This window comes from Anolis sagrei, chromosome 6 (genome assembly GCF_037176765.1).
Source record: "Anolis sagrei isolate rAnoSag1 chromosome 6, rAnoSag1.mat, whole genome shotgun sequence".
In the NCBI taxonomy this organism is placed as follows: domain Eukaryota; kingdom Metazoa; phylum Chordata; class Lepidosauria; order Squamata; family Dactyloidae; genus Anolis; species Anolis sagrei.
Window position 1 is genome coordinate 112,380,439 of NC_090026.1, and position 27,447 is coordinate 112,407,885.

Here is a 27,447-nt window from a genome sequence, read left to right on the forward strand (position 1 = left end):
AGTCAAGGATTTGTCCTCTTTAGTTGGAGCCACACTTTATATTAATTTTTCAGTCATTAAGAGAAGTATCTGGACCAACCGGATTTCCAGCACAAAAGCTTACCTTGGTACTGCGTCCACGGAAGATGAAGCTGGCACCTTGGGCACCTGACAGTTTGCTGCAGCCAGCTTTAAGGCAGATGATGGAACAGCACTTAAAGTCCTAGGTATGTGTCGTGCATTGAGCGTAGTAATAGAATTTGCAGTGGCAACAGATGAAGGTACAGTTAATCGGATGTTGTTCCCAAACAGAACCTGAGTTGTTGCAGAATTGGCAGCAGTTACTTGGTGACTCAGTGCACTGTGGGAACTTGAAGTCTGTGTTATATTTGAAGGCTGTAACAAGGTGGAACCTGCCGTTGATGAGGAGCTTGTATGTACAAGTGCTGTAGGCGTACTACTGCTGAGGTGTAAGCCCTTATATACTCCTGTGAAGAGGAAACAAAACATGATTGACATCTTTTTTTTAAAAAAAAATGCTGATATACCAATGAAAACACACTGACTTGGAACATAATATATAATATATCTTTTCTTACCTGAGGCTTGAAGGATGCCATTCACCCCAATTCCAAGCACCACATCATCCTTCATTTTGAATCCCATGAGCTGTTCTGATGTAACTAGTGCTGAAGCAGCGAATTGAGCACTAACAGAATCCAATGTCTTGGAAACAAAACCCTTTAAAAAACAAAAAGGAAAAGTAACCAAAAATGTAATGCTGAACTATAATCTACATTTTTGTGTAAAACCAAACTAGCAGAACCAATAAACTACTGAAATAATGATAAGGTTACAGAGTTTGAATATAATTACACAAAATAAAAAAAAATTACCAACTTCAAAAACAAAACATTAAACCAATATTTTTTACTCCAAGAGTTTGGATCTTTACTTCATTGCAGAAACAATACCACCAATATCAAAGAACTGGACTCCACAGAAAAGGCATTTCCTTGATCTTGGGGACAATGTACTTACTAAAAGCTGTTATCAAAATCTTCCTAAAAAGCAAACACCTTAGTGGCCAAATCAGGACAAGCACTATAAGCATGATTTGAAATCAAGTACTGATATTTGCAGAAATGATAAAGCCAGGCCTTTGTACTGTCGCATTAATCTACAACCATCCTCTGGCTTTTAAGATAGCTATTTAAAAAACTAAACAAAATAAGACATTCAGGAAGTCAAGTACATCAAGTCCTAGAAGTAATCCCCATTCTTATTAAAAATATTAAAATCAATGTAACATATTAATCTCTAAAGACCAGGGCATGCTGAAAAGGCATTTTGTAATAGTTAAGGCTTTGAATGTCAAATGGGAAAAATACACACAGAGAATAACGAAAACATGCAAGTCTAGATTACCAATGTTATCTGAAGCTCTTTAAGATACATATAACTAAGCCACCTCTTTTCTGTTAGGAGGGAGCGGAGGCAATGCCTACTATACTCACCTGTAGCATCCCTTCTAAACACTCTAGAGTATGGCTAAGATGTAGATTCGAGCGAAAGCCACTTTCCTGTTGGTTAGTTGCAAGGTGCTATGGCAACAGTTGACAATTAGAGATGAACCCTGGTGGAAAAAATGAGGGATAAATCATAATACAGACAACTCCCTCACCTGTGAAGCGTTCGCAGAAGAATTACTATTTGCTTGCTGCTGATGAATTTGTGCAAGCTGCTGTTTCTGCATTAGTGCCAGTTGCTGTTGATGTTGCTGGTATTGTTCGGCGGTAAATGCTGAACAAAATATAAAATAAAGAGAATACCACATCAAAATACGTAAATCTTCTGTTTCCATTCCTTACCCTAAAAAAGGAACACCGTACAGGTGTGAAGCACAGCAAATGCATTCAGTGCTCTCACTCCAATGGGAGCTGATAATAGCCATACTTCTATAATGTGTATAAGGAAAAAAAAGAAGCTGGCTTGTGCTTGCAGAGCAAGTAGTTGCTACATTTTAATCCCTTTGCTAATACAACTTGTAACCACAAATCTGTCCAGTTAATTTGTTTCCTGCTCCTAATTTAGATAGTATCTACATTTAATCTAAAGGAAGAATTTAATTTAGTAAGTATACAGTAATTCTATTTCCTACAATTAACCCATGGACGAGGTTGAAATCCTGTCAACAAGAACACTCTGTCATGCTAAATTGTAATGATATTAAGAAAAAACTATACCACACAACCTCGTTTTCAAATGTAGATGTGTAAACATGGAAAATTGACCATACTTTTTAAAATTTCATTTACCTTATTGAAATACTTCAGGTTGAAAACTTTTAATGTGAATTCAAGATAAAGAATCAGAATGGCATGCTAATTTAAGTCTTTTAACCTAATCTTGGCCATATGCATTAGTACATTTTTCTAAGTTAGAATTCTTCAATTTCAGATTTTGATACGAGATTCGAAATATGAGCAGGGATATTTTAGACTCTTCTCTATATCAGAGAAGTACTCTTCTCTGTACCACAATCTTGAATCACAATCTTCTAAAACAGTAAGACTTGCAATATCGCCAATCACATCAGTTCAGGATGCCTGGGACTGTAGTCCAACCAATTTGACAACACTTTGAAGAAGGCTGGCATAGGTTTTTCCCTTTACGCTTCAATTTTACATAAGCCATTTAGTTCTGCAAAACTACTACCAATTAAGAGAGACGAAGTTCAAGTGCAGAGAAAGAAGTATTGAAAGGGAAGACAATCAAAGATTTATACACACTTTGTTCAGCCACAGATTAATTCATAACTGGAACATTTCAAATCAGAACATACATGTTCTGTTGACTAAGTGTAATTATTAAGACTCATAGAATAATTGCGTTGGATGAGACCTTATGGGCCATCCAGTCCAACCCTCTGGCAAGAAGCAGGAAAATCGCATTCAATGCACTCCTGACAGAAGTTCAAGTCCATGGCTCTTACTATGCTAAAAGGCAGAGGGCTACCTAGGCTTTTAAGATTCCCCCTCTTCTGTGCCAGACCTATTCAAGTAATGACATTAAGACTTCAAGTTACACTACAAGCACAGGAGTTTGAAACATGACAGCCCATAACACAGGATTACTTACTTAAGATATAGATCTACTCTTGTCAGCTTTTATCAGTTCTCATAAAGACACTAATTTCAATCTCACTCGTGACTCTAGTCTTTCAGGTAGAAGACTTTTTTTGCTTTCAGGTGTTACATCAAAATGTTAAGCAAAACCATTTGAATTACACAAAGAGACTGAATTAAATGGAAAAATGGTACAAAGCTCTACAAATAAATTTCCTTAGACACGTATAAACAAGAAAATTAGATGATGGATCAAATTGATGTCCTGTGTTCTTAGTTTCTACTCAATGAAAAGGTGAAACAGACAATAGAAATACTTGGGACAACGCTAATGCAGCATCAACAACATGTTGGCTAGAAGTAAAACCAGTTATTCTTGAATTTCTCTGTAATCATATGTAGGTATATCATCAAAAGGAGGAAAAAAAGTAGTCAGTGCAAAACAGGCAAGCTAGAAAGTAGTGAATTATACAAATGGGCAATACTTCACTAGTTCACAAAAACCTTTCTCCACATTATTATCACCGTAGGTTTATTTATATTCTGCTTTTTCTCTCCACAAGGAGACTCAAAGATGCACATGGCTGTTTATATTTAGCCCCTTGTTGTTGCTGTTCTTGTATGCTTTCAAGTCCTTTTTGACTTATGGAGGCATTAAGGGTAACTTATTGTGGGGTTTTAGTGGCAAAATTAATTTAGAGATTTGCCATTGCTTTCTTCTCAGGCTGAGAGTGTGAGAGTGTGATTTGCCCAAGTGGGTTTCCAGGCCTTCAAACCATGGCCTTCAGGAACCGAACGGAACCCTGCATAGATTTATTGGAAGACAATGCAACATAAATTTGCTCCCAACTAACATCTATATTTTGGTTGGGTCAGAGCTACTTCTGACATCTCAAAGCTGACTCACATCCCCACATATTCATCTGCTGTTGAAATTTGCCTGAAATTTCATATGTGGTTTCTGTGTGGTTAGTGCAACTGCTATTTGAGAAACAAGGATTTTAAGTGCCCTAGAGCATACAGACCTTAACTTTGGACTCTAGCCCATGGAATATAACTTTAATACATATACTTTTACTATATGCAAGATATCAATCAAAAGACATAAAAGAGACTCTGGTCACTGGGCCCATGGAAAAGCCAATCATGTATATGAACAAGTGAAGAAAATAACAGAATTTGTTCCATTCATTATTCCTCCAATTATATAAGCAGTTAGTATTATACACCTGTTTCTAATTACCCTAATTATAGCAGTGGTCAGAATTATACATCTATTTTGCATAGTAACATATGACAAGATTGACTTGTGAAATGCCTGGATGTGCTGGAGGAGATTGTTCCCTGTATGTTATTTGTGAAATGTAATATCTATGGAAAACACATTTGAATTGAATTTCCACTTTAACTATAAACCTCCAGAATTAGGCACAGGTATGGTCATTAAAATCCCAGAATAAAAATTCAGTTCCCAAAATAACAATCACTGTTGGCTATGAAGGGGTAAAATTCACAAGTATATTGCCAAGATAAGTGCGGGCAAACCCAAAATATTTATGTAGGTTCTTTCGATATTAAAATTTGCAACTGGCACAGCACTTGCAATTTTGAACTTTTTAGATTTTATTTATTTATTTATTTAATTTTTCAACATTTCTACCCCGCCTTTCTCAACCTTGGAGGGGACCTCAAGGCGGCTTAACAACATAATCAACTATTCAATGCCATTAAAAACAATGTAAAATTAAAATTTAAAATAGGATTATAAATACATCAAAACATTTTACTGCTTAAAAGATTTTAGTGCTTATGTAACACTAGCCTGAATTTATTTGTAAAGGTCAAAGGTTAAAATAGACTAAGCAAGCCTGATATTGCTATGCTGTGACCAACATTTTAGCTGCACAAAGGTGATGAAGAAAAAAAATCAACATTTTTTTAAATAACTGGGGCTTGGGTTTTACAAATTTGGATGGGCTTATTTGGCAAAATTCTAATTGGGGATTTTTAATTTTTTTTGCCGTGAGGAGAGGTGGGTAAGAAATATTATTATTATTATTTTATTTTTTAGGAACAAGTGCCTCCCGAACATTTTAAAACAGTGCCCTAAAATATGCTTGTCTATTAACTAGTTTTTATAAAACTCAAGCAATATTTGTCCTTGAAGTATAGGATGCCTTGCATTCAACTTCTAGTAAAATTATTATTATTAGTACTACTAGTAGTAGTATTTGTAGCTCGCTTTATCTTCCCCGAAAGGGACTCAAAGTGGCTTAACATAAAAGCATCAGCATAACAATATAAAAATATACAAATATACAAAAATCAAAAGAGCATTAAATATAACCAGTATTTTAAAAATGCCAAGTTAAAAACCATTAAAACACACCCAAAGTTAAAAACCACACCACCCCCTTAATTGATCTTAAATACCTTTATCTTTAAAAGTCTGCCTGAATAAAAAGAGTTTAGCTTGCTGCTGGACAGACAGCCCGGGGGGGGGGGGTCTAGTTTCCCTGAGCAGGGAGTTCCAGAGTGAAGAGGCAGCCACCGAGAAGGCCTCTCTCTTGTTCCCTCCCACTGAGCTTGAGATGGAGGTGGGGCCAAGAGAAGGGCCTCTCCTGAAGATCTCACTGCCTGGGCAGGTTCGTACAAGGGGATGGGGGTCAGCCAAATAGCCTGGACCTGAACCATCTAGGACTTTAAAGGTCATAACCAGCACTTTGACTTGTGCCCGGAAACAGACTGGCAACCAGTGGAGCTGCTGCCACGGGGGGTTGACTGCTCCCAGTAGCCAGCCCCAGTAAGCAACCTGGCTACAGCTCTTTGGACCAGCTGAATCCCCATTCCCTGGTCTGGCCATTCCTAGGGATCTGAGACAAGATCAGAGAATGACTTCTAAAACTATTTCTCCACACAGCCCAAGAAATAATTTTAAGGCAGCTTTTGTTAGCAGATTATTTGAATAATTGGCAGGGGGAGGCTGCAAGCACCCCCAACTGATGGCTATCCAGACTCTGTTTAAAAGCCTCCAAAGAAGAAGCCTTCACCACACTCCAGGGCAGAGTGTTTCACTGCTGAACAGCTCTCACAGTTAGGAAGTTCTTCCTAATGATCAGATGGAATCTCCTTTCCTGTAATCTGCAGCCACTGTTCTGTGTCCTAGTCTCCAGGGCAGCAGAAAACAAGCCTGCTCCCTTCTCCCTATGATTTAACCTCGCATATTTTTAATGGCTATCATGTCTCCCCTCAACCTTCTCTTCTGCAGGCTAAACATGCCCAGCCCTTTAAGCTGCTCCCCTTAAGGCTTGTTCTCCAGACTTTTGATCATTTCAGTCGCTCTGGACACATTCCAGCTGTGGCCTGACCAAGGCAGAATGGAGGGGTAGCAGGACTTCCCTGGATCTAGACACTATACACCAATTTATGCAGGCCAAAATCCCATTGGCTTTTTTAGTCTCAAGAATGGTTTTAGGAAAATAAATTAGGGCATATAAAACATATTTTCGCTTGGCCAGAATGGATTGAATTTTGTGAATGAGATCTCAAGTGTATCAGAATAATACATGTAATATAAACAGTTCCTCATGCCCTACCAACTAACAACAACAACAACAACAACAACAACAACTTTATTTTTATACTCTGCCACCATCTCCCTGAAGGGACTGGGGCTGGCTTATAAGCGGGACCAGGCACAGAACGTACAACAAAATTCACCAGCAAAAACACAATAAAAAACTTAACAGTCCAATTATAACACAATTAAAAACAGCAAAGTATAAAAGCAACATTAAAACTGTATCAAACCAAACTCAACCACCAGTAGCCAGAAATACAATGGGCATGGTAAGACTAGAGAGGGCTTGGCATGGACATGTACAAAAAGCAAACTGTAGGGCCAGGGCGGGGTTAAAGTGCTGGGTACACCCTTATCGGTAAGCTGGGCTGGGCATTCATGAACAGAGACTAACCATCATCAAATGCACACTGGAACATCCAGGTTTTCAAATGCCTGCAGAAGGCGGGCAGACTGGGGGCTAGCCTAATCTCTCTGGGGAGGAAATTCCAGAGTCAGGGGGTCACCAATTAGAAGACCCACTCTCTTATCCCCACCAGCCGTGCATGTGACGATGGCAGGAGCAAGAAGAGGGCCTCCCTGGCAGATCTTACAGCCTGCGCTGGTTCATAGGGGATGATGCGATCGAGAAGATAGGCAGGACCCGAACCATTTAAGGCTTTGTAGGTGATAACTTGCACTTTGAATTGAGACCGGAAACTTATTGGCAGCCAGTGGTGCTGCTTTAGTAGGGGAGTTGTCCTCTCCCTATAATTAGCTCCAGTCCGCAACCTGGCTGCCAACCTTTGCACCAGCAGCAGTTTCCAGGCAGTCTTCAAAGGCAGCCCCATGTAGAATGCATTGCAATAATCTAGTCTAGATGTAACTAAGGTCTGGACCACCATGGCCAAGGTGCCAAAAACAAAACAAAAGCAAACAAGTTGGTTGGTTCAGGGGGTACATATGTTTTAAAAGAATTACTAGCAGTATGTCAACTAATAAGATGAGTAAACAGAGGCTCTCAAGGAATAATTGCACAACATAGTTTGACACTTTGAAATCCTGAAAAATATATCAATCATTTGTGATATTTCCTTCTGTAATCCATTTCAGAATTATCTTCTGAGCTAGTGTTGGTACACTTTTCGTAAGTGGCTTTCAGAATTGTTTCGTCTAACAGTTATGTTATAATAACAATTTTCCCTATATGCAAACCCCTAGATTAGCTTGCACATCTAAGGGAAACATGTGAACTGGTTATTTAGCAAAGTTCACCTTCAACAGAAAATGTTCAGTATAAAATAAAAACTCAGAAAAGTAATAATAAACCCCATCCTATCTATACATTGTAGAATTAATGTTGTTTGGCACCACATTAACAGCCATGGCTCAATGCTATGGAATCCTGGGATTTGTAGTTTGGTGAGGCATCTGCTCTCTTTGACAGAGGCTAAAGGCCTTGTAAAATTACATCACCTATGATTACACAGCACTCTAGTATTGCTTACAGGAGGAAAAACAGTTAAGGAGACTATTGAATTTCTAAATTGAAAAACCATTCTGTCAGTTGCAACGGCAAACCAGAACAGCCCAACCAGGTCTACAGTTCAAACTTCTATTCAGTAAGTTCAATAAACATTTAGCTTGCTATGTAATATTTCTCTTAAGCTTGTCAAAATATTATAATATGAGAATTATCAACACGCTCAAAGAAGTCACATAAAACCATCAGTTAGTGAATTTCTTTCTTTATATAATACCAACATTAAATTAATTGTGGCAAATCTGCACTGACCCATAACCCAGGGCTGACTGGGTGTGCCAAATATTGGACTGGTCCCTAGTGTGGTCCAGGTAGGGACTCCACAGCTACTGTGGAGGTTGGAGGGAGTCCCAACCCTAACTGCCCCTTCCACCCTCCGCATCATGGCTTTATCCAGTGATGACATCAGGCCTACTGGGATGTCAGAAAACCTTCCTCCCCCCCCCCCCCGCTTCCTAGCATATCCTGTTGCCATGGCCAATATCATGGCACAAGCCAGCAGCCAAATAAGATCCACCTTGCAGCTGGAGACCACCATGACATGGTGGGTGGAAGAGAGGTAACTACTATTCTATGGGGTGGCAGTGAGGGTCAGTTGTGGCTGGTTCAGTTCTGAAACCAACCCAACTGTTCTCACAGGCCCTAAGTCAGGGGAAAGTCCAAATTCTACCAACTTTGGCTAATGTGGAATGAGGCTGCATTAAGATGGCCTTGCCACATATTACCCTGCATCGACCACCATGACACAGAAAAATGTCTATATTATTATTAATATTAATAAGATATTATAATTATATATTTTATAGTACATGTAATATTACTAATAATATCACAATATAATGGTATAGTACAATATAATAATGTATAATACTGGCATTATACTATGCTAATAATATATTGTATGTATATGTATCTTGTAAGCTGCTCTGAGTCCCCTTCGGGGTGAGAAGGGTGGCATATAAATGTTGTAAATGAATAAATAAATGAATAAATAAATAAATATAGATGGGACCTTTGTTTCTATTTGAAACATTTCACCAATTGTTAGTTAAGAGTTTTTATCAACACTCATACTTAATAATGCTGTATATTATGATCAAAACCAAATAACCATTCTATATGCCTAACACAAGTTTGGATTTATGTCTCTTGAATACTAGCCCTCATTTTCTTTTCGAAGCAAATCAAGCTTTGCAACATACTATTTGATGGCAATTTAGAGAAGACAGGAAATAAGAGACACAATCTCCAGTGTGTACAGTGTAAAGGGCCCCTGCTCCTCTGACCAAACACAGCTTCCTAGGTTGTGACACATATCCCAACTAGATTTATTCAGCACTTGTCTGAAGGCAGGACAAGATTAATTTTATTTCTGCTAATACTAAATGCACTATGTAGCTGCTATCTCTCCATCTCTGTCTGGCTCTGTCATGCAGAAAGACAGTAGCAATATTCCTCTGAACAAATCTTGCCAGAAAAACCCTTTGTCAAGTCACAATTAACTCTGAGTTGATTTGAAGGCACATAAGTTTTCTTCACTTTGGTGTAAGCAGTCCACTTCCTTTCCATGTTCAGAAACTACTTCTAAGAGAAAGTTGGACAAAGTAGTCTATTAAGTCCTTTCTACTGTTCCACTTTTTCAAATGCAAGATCACAGCAGGAGGTTATTAGTAGGTATGAAACCAGATTCTGACAAAATGGATACATGAACTCTTTTAGAAATATTTCTTTAAAACCATGGTTAAATTATAAGAGTATAATGAAACTGTGCCTTATCAGATGAGTAACAGGATTCGCAATCTGACCTAGAAACAAGCCATACGAGTGTTTCTTTCATCTAACTTGAAGAGGCATAGATTTTTTGACACTGAAGAATACTTTAATCAAAATGTAATAGGTTGTATCCAGATTGAATCAGGTTGGCTGAATCAGACTTCTCTATGCCATTCTATTATTGTTTCTGTTGTTGTTGTTTACATTTATGAACTGCTTTTCTCACCCCTGGGGTGATTCAAAGCGGTTCACAACATAATCAATGACAAAATTCAATGCTTTACATGTATAAAACATCACATATCAAAATAACCACACATGACAATAGATTAAAACCATTAAAACTATAAATAACAATCACAAACACAACATAAAACATTTAGGCCTCGCATCAATCCTGAGATTATCTTTGGCAATCCCTTTAGCCTCCTGACAATTCTAGAAAGAAGGATCCCCTGAAACTAGACAGAATAGATTCATTGAAGACAGATCTATGAATCTGTTCAATCTGATTGTGAAACATAGATCCACATGTGTATCTAGCAGAAATATTACTGTTCATGTACCAAACAAAGAGTGGAAGTTTTCCAAATGATTAGCTTTCTGCTTATGAAATATCCTAAAAGCACCAGATCTTTTCTGATAATAGAAGATAAGCAGGCTTTGGTTGTTACTTGTATGAGAGACTGCCAATGGATACCAAGTACTGTAGGCTATAGTTCAGAAGGAAGTAGTAAATCTACTTCTGGGCATTCTTTGCCAAGCAAAACCTCTATGAAAGTCATGGAATCAACCTAAGTCCATATGTCTAGGTAATGTATGTGCTAGCATCACATCAAACTATGCTGAAGAAACTCAGAATTCAGTCTAAAAAACTCTTGTTTCAACAGATTCCTGTCAATATTCTACATATTTTTGTAGACCAGTCTCAAAATGCAAGCTTCTAGTTCATTTGTTTTTCCTATACTAAAGATATATTAATCAGACTAAAACCTTTTTACCTTTAATCTACCATTTTAATTTCCAAATATTTAGGATGCAAATTATTCAACGCTGTTAACTGGAAGTCTAACTTTCACTTCCATGGCCCATACAGAATAGGAATTATATAAATAAAATGGGTTCTTAATTATATACCAAAGTAATCTATACCCACAAATACAACAGTATGTATAAGTCAATAATCAATAAACAGGTATGAAATATAAATTTGCAAAGTCAGTTAATTGAACTGAAGAGTCTGTGGAGCACATGACCGGTTTTGACTTTTTTAGCCTTCCTCAGGCAAAATTATACATTTCTGTAACAGTCACTTAATATTTCTCTCCCAAGTAGTGTTCTAGTGTTTTTTTTTCTTTTTGTACATTCTATCAAAGGAGGGTAAGTTTCCATGAATTTGTATTTCTTAGATACTCTGCTCAGTTCTTTGATTCTTATTGTGAGTACTCACAATAAGAATCAAAGAAGTGAGCAGAGTATCTAAGAAATATAAATTCATGGAAATTTATAGAATAGAATTTACAAAAAGAAAAAAGTCATAGAACACTACTTGGGAGAGAAATATTAAGTGACTGTTACAGAAATGTATAATTTTGCCTGAGGAAGACTAAAAAAGTCAAAACCGGTCAATTTGCAAGTGGCAAATTTATGTTTAGTTTGTTACTTATTCTGATGTATGGAGCACTAACATTGCACTTGTAAATTTGTACTTATTTACCAAATATAAGTTTATATTTCATACCTGTTTATTGATTATTGACTTGTACATATTGTTGTATTTGTGGGTATAGATTACTTTGCCATACAGAATAGGAGCAGGAAAGAAAGGAAGTTAAATACATCTGCAAAATATGCTTCTAACTTCCTCAGCCTGTAATTTTCTTAAAACAATGATCATAAATTGCTATCCTTCCCAGTATAATCTAGCATGAATATATAATTATCACAATCATATTATGACATGATGATTTCTAGCAACTTCAGACTTTTGGGGGGAAGAGTACTCCAATCCACAGGTTACAAACTGATTCTCTATAACAACTGCTGCCCCAAAACTGCTACTTTGGCTATAATGTGGCCTGCTCTTACATTCTCTCCATGGCCTTCCAGGTGGTACAAACTACAGGCCACTTTCAGGTTTTGATGACAAACACAAATTGTAAATTTTGATGTAATCACTAATTAGGACTTTTCCAAGCAAAGGAGTAAACAAATGGGTGGGAAAGAAGAGCTGAGAAGAGAGAGCACGTTTAGAGAAAAAGGGAGCACAGATCTGATAGCCATGCTAAGGTTGAGCTAATGTGTTCAAAACAGCCATTTATTCAACCTCAGGAATTAACATATGAATGGTGTTGACTTTTAAGATTTCAGATGTTATTATCAGTATCTTGTATTTCACAACACTATGCAAACAGAACTGTTGCCTTAGAAACAATTGTTTGTTTCAACTATAGACAAAAGAAGGATAAAATAACAATGCAAACCTTGCTTGTTTCTATGGCATTTGCAGGGACTTGTTTCATAATGAATGTGTTTAAGACTGGTGCCTAAATACTTATTTAGGCTGTAGCAAATATTCAAACTATTTAGACATATATTTATAATGGTAAATGTTATAATAACTGTTCACACCTGATAGAAAGCCATTATCGGCAAAGGAATGATGCTGATTATTCCTGGTACAACTAAAAAACAATGTACAATAGCAGCAAAGTCTCTGGAAGTCATTAAAATAATGTCCTTATATTCTGAATCAGTTAAGCTTTCTTAATGCAGGCTCTACACAACTATTCAGAACAAAATATACAGAAACTAAATTCTGACACTATTGCTTCTGTTTGGTATATCTGTGGTTCTGTAGCTCTCTCTAAATCTGATGCTAATTTTCCTGATTACAGAAGTTGCCAATAATAAATGTCTTGAATTCTTAAAACAATTAGATTATCAAATGTCTTAATAAAACTTCTAGGGACGACACTGTTGATACTCTTTTATTCTGAAAGCATACAAGTTTTTCAAAAGACATGTATTCATTGCTATTAAATAACTCAGTGGAATTGAAGACTGATGATTCCTCAGCCTCATAATAGTTCCAAAGAAGAACAAGAATTCTACTACCGGAGTATGAATATTAATGACAACATATAAATCATCATTCTGCATAAGTCTGGAAACTGAAAACTAATCTAATAGGATGCCAACAATATTTAGAACCCAGGCTATTTGCTTAGCTGTATACCAACTGCAGAAATGCTTTCCTAATTTAACAAGATAAAATGTTAGAACTTGGACCTTTGAAAGTTTCAACATAATGTGCCTGTTACTTAGGTGGAGAGTTTTATTCTTTATTTGCCATTCCACTCCATAAGATCTGCCATTGGAAGTCTGCTGGTTGCCCTACTTTTTATAAAGTTAGACGCAACTGCCATACTTGTTGTTGTTCATTCGTTCAGTCGTCTCCGACTCTTCGTGACCTCATGGACCAGCCCACGCCAGAGCTCCCTGTCGGCCGTTACCACCCCCAGCTCCCTCAAGGTCAGTCCAGTCACTTCAAGGATGCCATCCATCCATCTTGCCCTTGGTCGGCCCCTCTTCCTTTTGCCTTCCACTTTCCCCAGCATAATTGTCTTCTCTAGGCTTTCCTGTCTCCTCATGATGTGGCCAAAGTACTTCAACTTTGTCTCTAGTATCTTTCCCTCCAGTGAGCAGTCGGGCTTTATTTCCTGGAGGATGGACTGGTTGGATCTTCTCGCAGTCCAAGGCACTCTCAGAACTTTCCTCCAACACCACAGCTCATACTAGATGCTTTCTATTACTTTTTTCTAGCATTAAAACTAGTACTTTGACATATTATAAGACACAGTTAAGAGAATCTTGAGGCAGAGCTTCTTGTATTTAGGTGTTCAATATACAATGTTGGCTCAATTATTTTAACTTATCATTGATCCCAGCAATTGTTTACTTTAATGCAGTGGTTCCCAACCTTTTTTTAAAACCAGGGACCACTTTGACCAGGGACCATTCTCCAAAATTAGTACCAAAAAAGATATGAATCAGAGATTTTGGTCAACTTTAGATTCAGTTTGGTTATTTGGGGTGCTGATTCAGAAAACTGCATTTAACAGACCACGTCAGCTCTAGTTTCTGATACAAAACATATGTTCTGTATCCACTAGGCGCCATCTGCTTGCCTACAGAAAACCATATTGAATAAGGCTCGGTACTATAAGAGGGTTTCGCGAGACTACTCGTTCATGTTGGAACGGTGTAGTAATGGTGAGGCTACGGACCATATTTTAGTTCTTGCGGACCATTGGTGATCTATGAATCACAGGTAGGGAACCACTACTTTAATGTCTCAGATTTTACACTTTGCTTTGATAAATCTGATTGAGAAGCAATCAATGATGGCTCTGTATCATTAAATATTAATAAAATAGCACAGCCAAGAAAATTGTGAATATGTGAAGATAGACATATCAAATCAGATTGATAAAAAACATTTAAAATATATTGGACTAGATCCAGACTTAATCATACAGTAGGACTGATGAAACCAATAGTTTCAATAAAGGAAATAGAATAATTCACCATCACTAACCTGACCAAATATGGAACTAACATATTATTATTAAAGTTTAGATTTTAGCAAACCAATTGTTTTATGCAACAATAGAAACATGCAAGAAAAATGAGGAATTAAACAGAAGCTGAATTATCTTTATCAAAGATATTTTTAAAATTAAGTTTATCAAAATCAACATACCAAAATGTGCTGAACCACTGCTACTTTTACTTTGTATAGAGGTACTGCATGTCTGGGTCCCAGGTTGTGTTGTGCCTGTTCGATTTATACTTCTGTGTAATTTCCTATAGGAAAGTTCATCATTGTCACTGTCATGTAGGGGTGGTGTCCGAGGCCTAAAATGCCGCCATCTACATGATTTAATATTGACTAGTATCTGACTGAGGTCTTTAGAGCAAGTTCTGTCCGAGGTATTTGTTTCTGAGGTATTGGCTGATTGATTGATTGAAGAGTGTAGTTGTGAGGAAAGCATTTCTGAATCCAGCTGGCAAAATAAACTGTTGTTTTCCGAATACGCTCGGTCCAGTTGTACCCTTAAAAAAAGGGAAGGGGCAGCAATTAATTTATATAGCATTTAAGTAAAACATACTTATGATTACAAAAAGTCTATACAACAGCACCTTCTAGTAGACAAAGTAAAAACACACTGAGAATTCTGTGCCAAAAACTTTTCAAAATCCATTATTAATACAATGTATCTCCAATGTACACATATATGTCCATATTATTAAGAGCCATATTTGAAACAACCAATTATCAGAAATGTTAATTTGCTACTGAAAAATGTATTGCCATCGTAGTATCATTACTTACATATCATTAAAACCTGGTTTCTAGATAATATTTTTATTATTAAGGTGTCCTATAAAAGCATGTGAAAATCTACCAGGAATAATTGTAAAACTGCACATCAGAAAATGACTTCCGAAACTGTGAGGAGGTATCAAATATCTTTTCTAAAAGATCACAGGAAGATTCTGTCTTAGATATATGCCTGAGATTTATATGCTTCCTTCTTCTACCCCTGAACATCATAAGTCATTGCTTTTTATTTAGGTTTGAAGCAAACCATGGTTTGATCTCTTGAACGAAATGAAAAAACTGGATGGTTTGAAAACAGAATAGGAATCAGAAAAATAGCACTCAGAAGAAGTTGACCATCTGCTATAAGCACCATAGAACTGATAGGAGGGAAAATGAGAAAGAATAAGGTAGGGGAATGATACATATTGAAAGAACTTTCTTTGCGAACTTAAGAGTACTCATGGTTGGGACTATTTTCAGAGTACAAATCACCATCTTCTTTAACAGTAACTGTTTACTATACTAATTGTTCAAGATGCCTGCAATTTAATAGACCAAGCATGTACCATAGGGTTCCATTCATTTCCAGGAACCTTTAGTGTTCTTTGTTATTACATCTTACTTGTGCAGCTACAATTATTGCTAAACTCCAGAACACATGTTTTGAAACTGTCTTAAAGGAGGCATGAAAGTCATGACACAGTTAATGTTTTAATAGTGATTTGGGCAATATACGGTAAGGTAATTGGTTTCTGGTAGGTATGGAAAACTTCCTGACTTAAACCATGTTAGCTACCTACCTGGCAGTATCAACAGTATTAGCAAGATGGACTTACAGTCTGATTAAGTAAAGGATAATCTCCTGTTTTCTTATGAAAAAGTATTCCTGCATTCCTATATACAAAGGTATGGGCGCACCACAAATTTCACATGTAGTGATTAAAAAATAAAAGGTTGGTTGACATCTTTGTAATTGTTTTAAAAACAGCAAAATGAAATTACAACAGTTTGATGCAATATTCAATTTTTGTTTTTATAGTATTACGTAACTGGCTAATTGTAAGATAAAGAGACCTACCTTCCACCACGTCCAACCCGTCTACGTGAAAACCCAATGCACCTCTGTGGCACAGTAAGGGTTGTTAAGCAGTATCTATAACGCTCATCCCCTGACGTTCCCCCTTTAGGACTACTCCATGGCCAGTCACCAGTTTGGTCTAAGTGAGGCTAAAAAAAACACAAACATTGAGAATTAAGTAATACTACTCAAATGAATGAACCAGACTTCAAAAGTTCTTTAGAAACTAAAGACTTACGGCATAATACTGACAGCCTGCCTTCCTACGGAAAGCAAATTGACCATCAGGATCATTATCTTCCTCAGCTTCCGAAGAACCCGACAAGACCTTTAAAACATCCAGGAAGAGATTACGTAAGAATAAGAACCATTTTTTTTCTTTTTCCAAACCAATCAATATAAAGTGGACGTACTTGAGAGAGAGGTTCCTCGTCAGAGCTGGGAAAATCATATTGATTCATATCTTTAGCATTAAAGACTGGCAGTGCAGCAGGAGTTGTCTGTTGAGTAGCAGCAGTTGCTGATGAAGGTACGATTTTAGGTTTCTTCTCATATTTTCTTTTGGGTCGTATAGCATCAGCTTTCTCTTGCTGTAGGAAGAGAAAACAGGTTAACAGTTTTATTTTAAGCTCCAAAATGCCTGATCAACTGAAAGCCCTATTCCTTCTGTAGTCCAATTCTCTGACCAGATCTAGATTTAGAGGCTGACAGGGATCTGCCGACATCATGGTGAACAAATTATTTGTATTTACAGTTTTGTACTCCAATGTTACAGTTCTAATTTTAAAATAATAATAAACACAATAAATAAATAATAAATAATAAAATTCGTGATTCCTAAGAGCAACTGCCTTCTACTGAGTATAGCAAATGCAATTACCCATACAACAGAGACCACTTTCACTGGCTATTACAAGAGAATTGATGTGTTTCTAGGAACATGTAATTTCAAATGGCATTTTCCTATATCAACATCCAATAAAGTACTACATGTATTTTAAAAAAGAGTTAGTCACCTTATTTACTTTAAATTCTTTGAGTTCCAAACTTTCTTGGTGTTTAAATTGAGTGCTATTAGGAACAGGAATAACAGGGATGGCATAGGTGGGCTTCGTGGGCTGTCGCTGTGCCATTACCTCAGACATGATATCTCCATTATAATCACCCAAATTGTATCTGTAAATTAAAAAGAAAAAAATTAGTTGCCACAACTTTGGAATGTCCAAGATCTTAATATTTGTTGTGCACCTTTTACCTCAGGGAAGCAAATATGCATACAGAACATTATGAACCCAAGTTCAAAAGGAATTATTATAGTAAATGTATTACAGAGAAGAGCAAATGATGTATATTCACTACTCTAAGTCCATCTTACTAATATTAAGACAAAATGATGGAACAGAGTATAAATAAAGTGACTTTCCTTGTTGAGGAAGCCAGCTGGTACGGATTATGCATTAAAATTTAGTATATACAAAAGGAATATTCTATGTAACAACAACATTAGTAATAGACAGGCACTTCACATTTATATCAGTGTTAAAAACACAATACATGATTCACAGGAATACAAAAAGCTGTCTTATACCAGAAACATTATCATTTTAAAAACCACACTCCACAAAATTGAAGCATTCTTTACCTCTTTTCCATAATTTCCAGTGTTAAATGCAGCAGCTCCCTCTTGCTCTTTTCTCTCCTTTTTATCATCTCTAAAATGGTGACTGCACGACTCAAATCCCTACGCAGTTTGAGCATCTTTTCATAAGAAGCTTCATCATTCTTTCGATTCTGCAAAACATACAAATACATAAATAAGCAAGGCAGGCACACACCTTTAAGTTAAATTCAAACCTAGCATTGCCAGGTCATAACAAGGTCCATATCCATTATTTTGTTTTTATTTTTACAATGGTTTGTTCCAAATAACCTGAATGTGCAAGGATTTTACATATAAATAATACAAACTTACCTTGCGAGTCTGCATCTTTTCTGTTCGCCTCCTAAATGCAACGTAAGGGTCATTTGTGCTGGAGCCATCACGTTTCTCCTGTTTCACTGCTGGGATAAGAGAGGGACCTCGACAGTTTTTCCTCTTTTTGATCCAGTACTCATATACTTCTCTAATCAATTCATCATCTTCTTTCAACAGTAGCTTGGCCTCCTGCAGGCTAACTGGCTGAAAGCAAAACACAAATGTGTCATTTTCATATATTAATTTCTTCGGGGATGGGGAGGGATCGTATTTTTGAAGTGGTGTTGTACCTGCTGACCACTGCCCTTTTCCAACCGATCTATCATTTCTTCAAATTGCAGAGGAGAAATATCAATTTTTTTCTTCAGCTTATTCACAAAGGCCTCATCTTCTGAATCCAAGTCATAATCTGGTTGCTCAGCATCCAAACTAAAAGCTGGGGGAACAAGAAGGTACATTTGTATTTGTTGTCTTCCAATTTTTTTCCTACCAAGAGTTAGTAATATGGCAGAAAACAAACTATTTGAACTGCGGGTTGTGTAAGTTTTTCGGGCCATATGGCCATGTTCCAGAACTGCCTTATGGAGCAAATCAGCTTAGCAACTGCTCATTTTATAGGGCCCAGTTTAACACACACACTATCATGGCCCTATGTTAAATAAGCAGTATTTAAAATGGTCAATTTTTGGAGCTCTAGAAAAACGCATGTAGTATGAGTACTGCAAACGTAAACACTGTATTTCCACTGAATTCTGAGAATGCTTGTGTAAGACAAGTGGGCTATTTCTAAAACCCAGTTAAGCAGCTAAGTGTAACTGAAGATAAATTATCAACACATGAAAGGGGACATCAATAGCATGGGCTTTCATCACTGAGCCAGCCTCGCAGAAAAGGCTATTTAACTGCCCAATGTTCAGTCTGAGTGGCAATAGGACACTTTAATGTTTGGTCCCTGCCCCCAAATCTTAGCATTTATGTCAAGATGGAGGCATTAGGAAAGAATAGCTGAAGTGCTTCTGTTACATTTATACTGCAAATAAGTAAGTGGAGTGTATTTGGCGGGGGGGCGGGGGGGAGGAGGGGGCTATATTCAGACTATAATTTGAAATTACAACTTTTCTGTCCTGGTAACAACAAAAACCTTCCAACAACTTTATTTTGAGGGTGGGGAGAAAACAAGTCCCAAAAGACAACACTATTATGTTAATATCAAATCAAATCATTTATTTTGGTCATAGACCAGCACAGGAAATAAAAGTCACAATTTCATACAAACTTGGTACGTTTAGTACATTTAAAATGTAAATATAAATATTTAAAATGTAAATATAAATACGATTATGTTAATAGTTGTATAAGAAGCCAACAGCCCGATTCTGAAATGTCAAAGCAAAAACAACAATCCTCACAAAGAAAACATTATAGACTTCCTTAGAGATTAACTGTTTTATTTTGGCATGATAAAACATGCTAGCATTCTGAAAACCAATGTAACTGTGCTAACAGACTGAGAAGCACTACGCAAATGCAATATACATTATTAAGATTTTTTTTGACGCAACGACGATCCTTTCTTTTCTCCCTTGCCCCAAAACAGTTTTTTTTCCAAATATTTTTTATTGGTTTTCTTAGACTACATCAATACATCAATACCTTCGATTCTCTTACATTCCATCCTCAATTCGTTACAACCATAAGCGTATATATATCTTACATACTTTTTTCCCACCTCTGTGCCCCCCCCCCCCACCTTCTGAGCCACTTCAATTTACATTCTCTTTCCAAAATGCCATTTCTTCTTATGGAGGTAATTTCCCGTCTACTTCTTTTAAGCTCTTATCAATAAATTTTCCCCAAACTTTATCAAAATCATTTTCCTTCCATACCCCTTTCTTGACTCTTAACCTACATGTCAATTTATCATTTATTGCTATTTTCCATAATTCTTTATACCATTCTTCAATTGATATATTTATTTTACCTTTCCAATTCTTCGCTATCAGTACTCTTGCTGCAGTTAACATGTTATCTATTGCATCTTTCTGTTTTTTTCAATTTCTTAACATTATATAGTGACAACAATGCAATACTTGCACTTTTCCCTATTTTCATATCTATTATAGCTTCTATCTCTCCAAATACCTTCCCCCAAAATTCATTTACATATTTACATTGCCACCACATATGTATATATGTATCCACCTCCTGGCAACCTCTCCAACAATTTTTTGTAGTATTCCTATTAATATTTGCAATCTTTACTGGAGTTAAATACCATTTCCAAACCAATTTGTAATAATTTTCATTAACACGTATCGATAAGATCTTTAAATATCTTTGATCCCATAATTGTACCCAATCCGCTTCTTTTATTCTAATTCCTAGGTCTTCCTCCCATATCTCTCTTAATGTTACATCCTTTATCTTTTCCCCCTTAATGTCAATTATTATCTTGTATAATTTGCTAGTTATTCCTTTCAGCTTGTGGTATCCTGCCGTAGCTCTTTCTTTTCGTATCATTTGTTCAACTTGCGTAAGTTTGCCTCCTTCCCCATTATTTTTTATCCAATTCTTGAACCATTGCTCTATAGTTGTAAGCAATGGAATCATGACGGTTTAACATCTCTAAATCCTCTCAATATAGTTTCTTTCCTCATATTTGCTTTTATCCAATCTCCAATCTTATCTATATTCTTCTCTCTTAATTTTTTATCTAATAAGTTTTTTAATTTTGGGGGGAATTTTTTATCCATTATTATTGGTGTTAGTGTTGAACTTTCTGATAATAATATTTCCTTGTATCTATTCCAAATTCCTATCACATTTATCAGCATTGGGTTTTTTATTCTCTTAATTTCTTTCCTTTTTATATCCTTAACAAATATATTCCAAATTTTGTCCTCTACTTCTTCTGAGTCTTCCTCCAACCGTTCCATATCCTCCCTATTTATTATCCCTTCTATAACTAGTCTCATCCTATTTGCTTCATAGTATTTTTTAATACTGGGAAGTGCTAGACCTCCATCCTTTTGTGACTTATACCAAAACTTTTTATTTAACCTGTTTTTCTTATCGCCATTGCAATATTTATTAATTAATTGTTGCCATTTGTTTAATTCCTCCTCTGATATTTGCAGTGGTACCATTCTAAATATAAAATTTATCTTTGGGAGAATTTTCATTTTAACTAGCGCTATCCTTCAAAACCATGAGTTTTATATTTTCATATTCTCGTAATTGTTTTTGAGTTGCTTTCCTTTATCTTGTTACATTTGCCTCTTCCATTTCCTGTAACTCCTTAGTTATAATTATTCCCAAGTATTTTATTTCATTCTTAATCTTTATTCCCATATTAATCTGTTTCATAAAATCTTCCTTTTTTGTGTAATTAAGTAACATCATTTCTGATTTTTTCCAATTAATTTGTAAACCTGTTATTTTGCCAAATAATTCTAAATGTGACTTTATTCTATCCATATTGCCACACATATTTTTAATTGTCAATAATGTGTCGTCAGCAAATAAACTAATTTTTTGTTTTGTTTTTCCAACCCCTTCTAATTTTGTATCTTTCCTTATTACATTTGCAAGTAATTCTATCACTGTGGCGAACAATATTGGTGACAAAGGGCAACCTTGTCTTGTTCCCCTCATGACCTTTATATCTCCTGTCACCCCATCGTTTATTGTTACGATCGGTGTATTGTTTGAATAAAATTGTTCTATCAATCATTTCCCCCCCCATTCCAAACTTACTCATAATTATTTTTAGTGTCCTCCATTCCACACAATCAAACGTCTTAAATATATCCAGGGCCAGTATCCCTACTTTTGTTTTCCCATGTTGAGTTGCCCAAACTGTATTTATTACCCTCCCTATTAAATTTGGCATTTGTCTCCCTTTCACGAAACCACACTGGTCTTTCTTTATATATTTATACATACAATTATTCATTCTGTTGGCCATTATTGCTGATAATATTTTTACATCTTGATTTATTAATGATATAGGTCTATATGAACCTGTATCTGTCAAATCCTTATCTGGTTTCGGTATCAGTATTATCAGGGATTTCCTCCATGAATCCGGTATTTCCTCCCCACATAATATTCCATTATATACCTCCAATAGTTTAGGGATCAGCATTTCTTTAAAGGTTTTATAAAATTCCGGACCTAGTCCGTCCAAACCTGGAGCCTTTCCGATCTTTAATTTTTTAATAGTTTATTCTATTTCGTATCTCTCAATGGGCTTTTCTAATAATTCTTTATCCTCTCCTTTCTTTTCTCCCTTGCCTCAAAACAGTTTTTATAAAGCATATTGTTACACTGAGTCCTGGGAATCTATATGTACAGAGCAGCACATTATCAATATACAATAGGTTCTCAGTTAACTAGAACTCAGGAGGCAACCAAAACTCACAAGCAATTGGAAAAATGTTTAAAACAAAAATAAAATAAAATAAATTTAGTTAAAATATAACTTTAAGTTAAGTTTGTGTTTATTTGCTATTAATTACTATATTTCAATATTAATATCAAGTTTATGGTATGGTATAATATGGGGCATAATATTAGCTAGGTCTATTTTTAATAATAGGCCTAGGGAAATTATATTTTAAAAAGTATTTTAAAAAACAAAACAGAGTTAGAAAATACAAGATTCCAACCTAAGAATATTTAAGAAGCTCAATCCCATCACTTATACCTATTATATGGTATTCCTAACTTAACAGCAAAGGAAAAGGGCTGAAATCTCAATACTGCTGGTTTAAAGTAGACTACATGGCTTGCTTTTGTACTATGAAAACTCTGTCAAGCTTAAAAAATTGTAACTAATTTAAAAAAGATCAGTGGAATAGCAAATCAGTTGAACAGCAGCAACAGCAGCTGCCTCAATGTAAAGGGTTTGAATTTCCAGCCTGTTTCACTGTGAAAAATGTCAGCATATACTCTTCTTTTCAGTAACTGTTAAAATTAATCTTACACAGATACAAGCACACATGTGCCAAAATAAATTTCTTAGATATTATTAAGAGGACAAAGTAGCACCACACACTGCTGATACCAAAATCCTTGGATGCTCAGGTCCCCTTATATCATTGGTTTCACACCAGTGGTCCTCAAGAACTAAAATATGATTTGCGGCCTCACCATTACTAGACTACTGGTTGGGAACCACTGCCTTAGATGCAATGACATAGTAGAATATTGTCCCTTATATAAAATGGCAAAATCAAAATCAAGGCTTGTATTTTGGACCTGGGGGGGGGGAGGGGTCCAAGCCATAGATGGCTGAATTTGTGGATGCAGAATGAAGGGCCAGTTGTATTTCTCAAAACTACCTGTCTCTCCCTTGCTTTAGTTCTGTGTGAATTCATATTAATCTCCCTCTCCCACTAATTACAATTCAAATCATCGGAGACTTCTGACAAGTAATTTAAAACTTGAACAGCAGTCACACCCAAATTCAAATGTAAATAAAAGGTCACATTTTAAATGGAATCACAACCACATTAAAGATTGTAAGGAAAAAATATTTATGCAGAATACATCCCCAGTGCTTTTTTTCTGTGACCAGACATGAGAATTCTGCGATGTGAAATAAGTTTGCTTGGCAACCACATTAATGAATTCACAGAGTATAAGTCTTTTGGGTTTCTTTCTTAGAAGAAATACACTAGTGGAATCAAAGACAATGGCAATGTGCAAAAAAACAAATGGTGCAGAAATAAAGAAGGAAAGACTAAACATTTAACAGTGGCACCCATGATTCTGGTCTATTTCTAAAACCTGAAGCATTCTGGAAAGTGTAGTTTGGAGACTTCCAGCGCCTTGAATCAATTACCACTTCTCGCAGATGACATTTGGTAGCAAGAATTAAGCTTCATTGAAAATAGGCTACTTGGAACTGGAACTACTATAAACTAATTGCTTTTGTTGCTACTACTGCTACAAACACCACAGTATAATCTGCATTCTCCTGCCTGCTTCAGCTGAGTATGATAGTTAGTATAGCACACCATTACATTAGTGTGACGCATCAATAGAATTCTGGCTAAGCAATTTTAGAAATTAAATTTTACTACCCAATGACCTAATCAGAAGAGGCCCTGGGTTAAATTCTTGTGCTGGCAGGACTGCTGACCAAGAGGTCAACGGTTCAAATACAGGGGAGCTCCCTCTGTCAACTCCAGCTCCCCTGGGCAACCTCCTTGCAGATGGCCAATTCTGCCACACCAGAAGCGACTTGCAGTTTCTCAAGTCACTCCTCACACACACAAACTAACCAGAATTGTAGCAGAGATGTCTGAATGAAACAACAGCGCTATATGGACAACTGATACTTTGTTGGTTTGATTCTTGCCGGATTTTATCAGAGAACATTGCAAATTAAAGGTTTTGAGACCACTTCCTTTCTTGACATATTAGTTTCCACAATCTAAGGTATTACCTAACAAATGTATGTGCTACTTTACATAAAGGAGATGTCAAAGCAGTTCAAAAGACAATAAAAAACAATACAAAAGAACAATAGAAATAATGACAGTTGATGGATCAATGGCTACAATCCCACAGAGGACTTCTGCTGATGGAAGTGCTTCTGTCAGCAGAACTAGGAAGAGACACCCCCATCACAATTATTCTTCATAGACTCCAAAAACCTCCTCTAGAATATTGAAAATTCCTCTAGAACTGATTTCTGAGAATTACTGGAGGCAGAAATGGGGAAAGAAAGTGAGATCATTCTGGTGTTGTAAAGCTAGAGTGACTCTGCATTTGGGCCATTATTTTATGAACTGCTGTTTGTATTTAATGAACTCATGCAATTATAAGTGCAAACATTTGTTACAATAAGCCAATTATTTTCTTGTTATTTCGAAACAACTCTTCTGAAATGAAAACAGCATCCCCCCCCCCCAACAAACCCAACCAAGATCCCACACATTGCATTATTTTTATAAAAATACACTCACGCTGTATGTGAATAAGCTGCTTTGGCATCTTAAATTCTCCAGGGTATATGGATTCATAATAAGCAATATTACTTTCAGCTTCTGGGACTGGTATAACCATATTATCCCTCTTCTCTCCATAAACCTGCTGTGCTGAAATGGCCCGCTGAAGATGATGTTCCTGCAATTGAAAAGAAAGTTATGAGGAACACTGGAAGCTAAATGACACTCTACACACAAATCAGTATAGGGCAAATTTCATAAGAATATTATTTTAGCTAGGTGAAATAAATTTGAAAGAGATCACCAAGAGGTTATAGAGATTCCCACTCTTCACTGGTGAGATTATCAGCATTCTTATTAAGAAAATGCGGCTAAGTGTTTAGGAATGGTAAGCCAAAACTGAGAACAAATATTACCATAAGTCTTTCTAGAGAGGTATTTTAGAAAGAATGGCAAAAATACAGTAAGCCACGGTATTCTACTGTTGAATACATTCTCTTCCATTGTTGCCTTCTACTCCACAGAGCCTCTCAAATATCATTAATTGAAGTGTCAGTAGTATTATTTTATTTACTTCTATCCTGCTTTTCTCCTAGAGCAGCGTACAATATAACAAAGACAGATTTACATAAAATAAAATACAGTCATAAAGGCCTGAACCATGCTTTTGGATCATGTGATTTTAATGTTTATATTAATATGTTTTAATCCTTTGTTTTAATGTTTAAATGTAGTTTAAATTTTATTATTTAATTGATAGTTTTATATTACTGTTGTTTTATGTTAGGTTTTCATGTTTTGTAAGGCATTTAATATTGCCGTGATATGTTGGAAACCGCTTTGAGTCCCCCTTTGGGTGAGAAAAGTGGTATATAAATGAAGTAAATAAATAAACTCTGACGTATATGAAATTAGCAATTTGTCACCTTAAAAAAGTCTACATCCCCAGCCCCAATAAGACAAATAAGGTAAAAGCATAATTTTACATTCTAGTTAAAAAACCCTATGAAAATTCAATTCCTTTGAGCCATAAACACGCCATTACCAAATCTGTAATAAAGTTCAACTGTGGTTAAGGGAGAAATCTCCTGAGATAAAAGGAATAGCACAATCTCAAGCCAGGATGATGTCTTATGATATTTTTGTCTACAGAAAGTCAATGCAGAAAATGCACAAGTTCTCTTTACAATTTTTCAACTATGCAGTAAAGCAGGGGAGACGACCCATGGATTTTTAATTGCTGCTGACATGCAAGTGCCATCTAAGTCCTAGCCAGAGGAATGATAAGACTTGGGAGGTTCCACGCTACTGTAGAGCTCACAATTGTCCACCCATGCTTTAAAGAAGACATAAACAAAGTGCATGCAGTCGATCAGATGCTGCTGTATTACAGCTCCCAACAGTCATCACCTCACTACTGAGGTGATGACTGGGCTGATTGTGCTGGGAACTGTAATATAACAACATCTGGAGGACAGTATCCAAAAGTGGCATTCTGCTGGCTGAAGAGCGAGATAAAAAAAAAAAAACCACCGGAAGAGGAGGCAATTCAAATATAACCATTCTATCATGTCATGCACTTTTCACAATTGAATATAGAGAGCTAGGTCACCCTTCAGAGGAATTTTTGAACAGCTTGAAGCAAAAACAGGGAAGGGAATTTTCTTCTTCAGTTGTGATTAGAATCCTGCCTTTTGGTCCTTGATGCTTAAAACCATAGAACCACACCCACTGGCAAGTTTCAATTTGCACTGCCTTAATTTATAACATTTCAAACATATGTATCTTCAGAATAAATCAAAGTCTCACCCACAAACATAGCTCTCCCACCATGCCTGAGTGAGGCAAAACAGGGAGGAAGAGCCAAGAGAACAAGGGTGGGTTGAGAAACTGACTGCCTGGAGTTAGATACAGAGTTCTGATTGTTGTGTTTTTTACCTTCCTAGGTTGGGGGAGTAGGAAAAAGCAACTGAACAGATGGAATAAAGGTGTTTCCTTTGCCTGTTTAGAAGGGAGATGAGGAAACCTGAATCTTGCCACTCTCTTTGGAAGAGAGTGATTTCC

The 27,447-nt window shown here is 36.3% G+C and overlaps 1 protein-coding gene across 4 annotated transcripts in view; it reads right to left on the reverse strand.

The window, feature by feature from the left end:
- Window positions 1-27,447, reverse strand: part of EPC1 (enhancer of polycomb homolog 1) — an 81,181-nt gene that overhangs the window by 3,776 nt on the left and 49,958 nt on the right. For 2 of the 4 annotated variants that reach the window (XM_060782504.2, XM_060782503.2), the window contains 12 exons: window positions 25,402-25,561; window positions 18,715-18,860; window positions 18,422-18,628; window positions 18,092-18,240; window positions 17,466-17,625; window positions 16,863-17,039; window positions 16,688-16,777; window positions 16,450-16,598; window positions 14,748-15,100; window positions 1,664-1,782; window positions 579-720; window positions 104-467 (listed from right to left, as the gene is read on the reverse strand). In XM_060782504.2, the coding sequence (XP_060638487.1) occupies window positions 104-467; window positions 579-720; window positions 1,664-1,782; window positions 14,748-15,100; window positions 16,450-16,598; window positions 16,688-16,777; window positions 16,863-17,039; window positions 17,466-17,625; window positions 18,092-18,240; window positions 18,422-18,628; window positions 18,715-18,860; window positions 25,402-25,501 (2,156 nt within the window). In that variant the 5' untranslated portion in view covers window positions 25,502-25,561. Of the gene's footprint in view, window positions 1-103; window positions 468-578; window positions 721-1,496; window positions 1,616-1,663; window positions 1,783-14,747; window positions 15,101-16,449; window positions 16,599-16,687; window positions 16,778-16,862; window positions 17,040-17,465; window positions 17,626-18,091; window positions 18,241-18,421; window positions 18,629-18,714; window positions 18,861-25,401; window positions 25,562-27,447 lie in introns of those variants that run through there. The other 2 variants (XM_060782507.2, XM_060782506.2) reach the window with 2 other exon arrangements.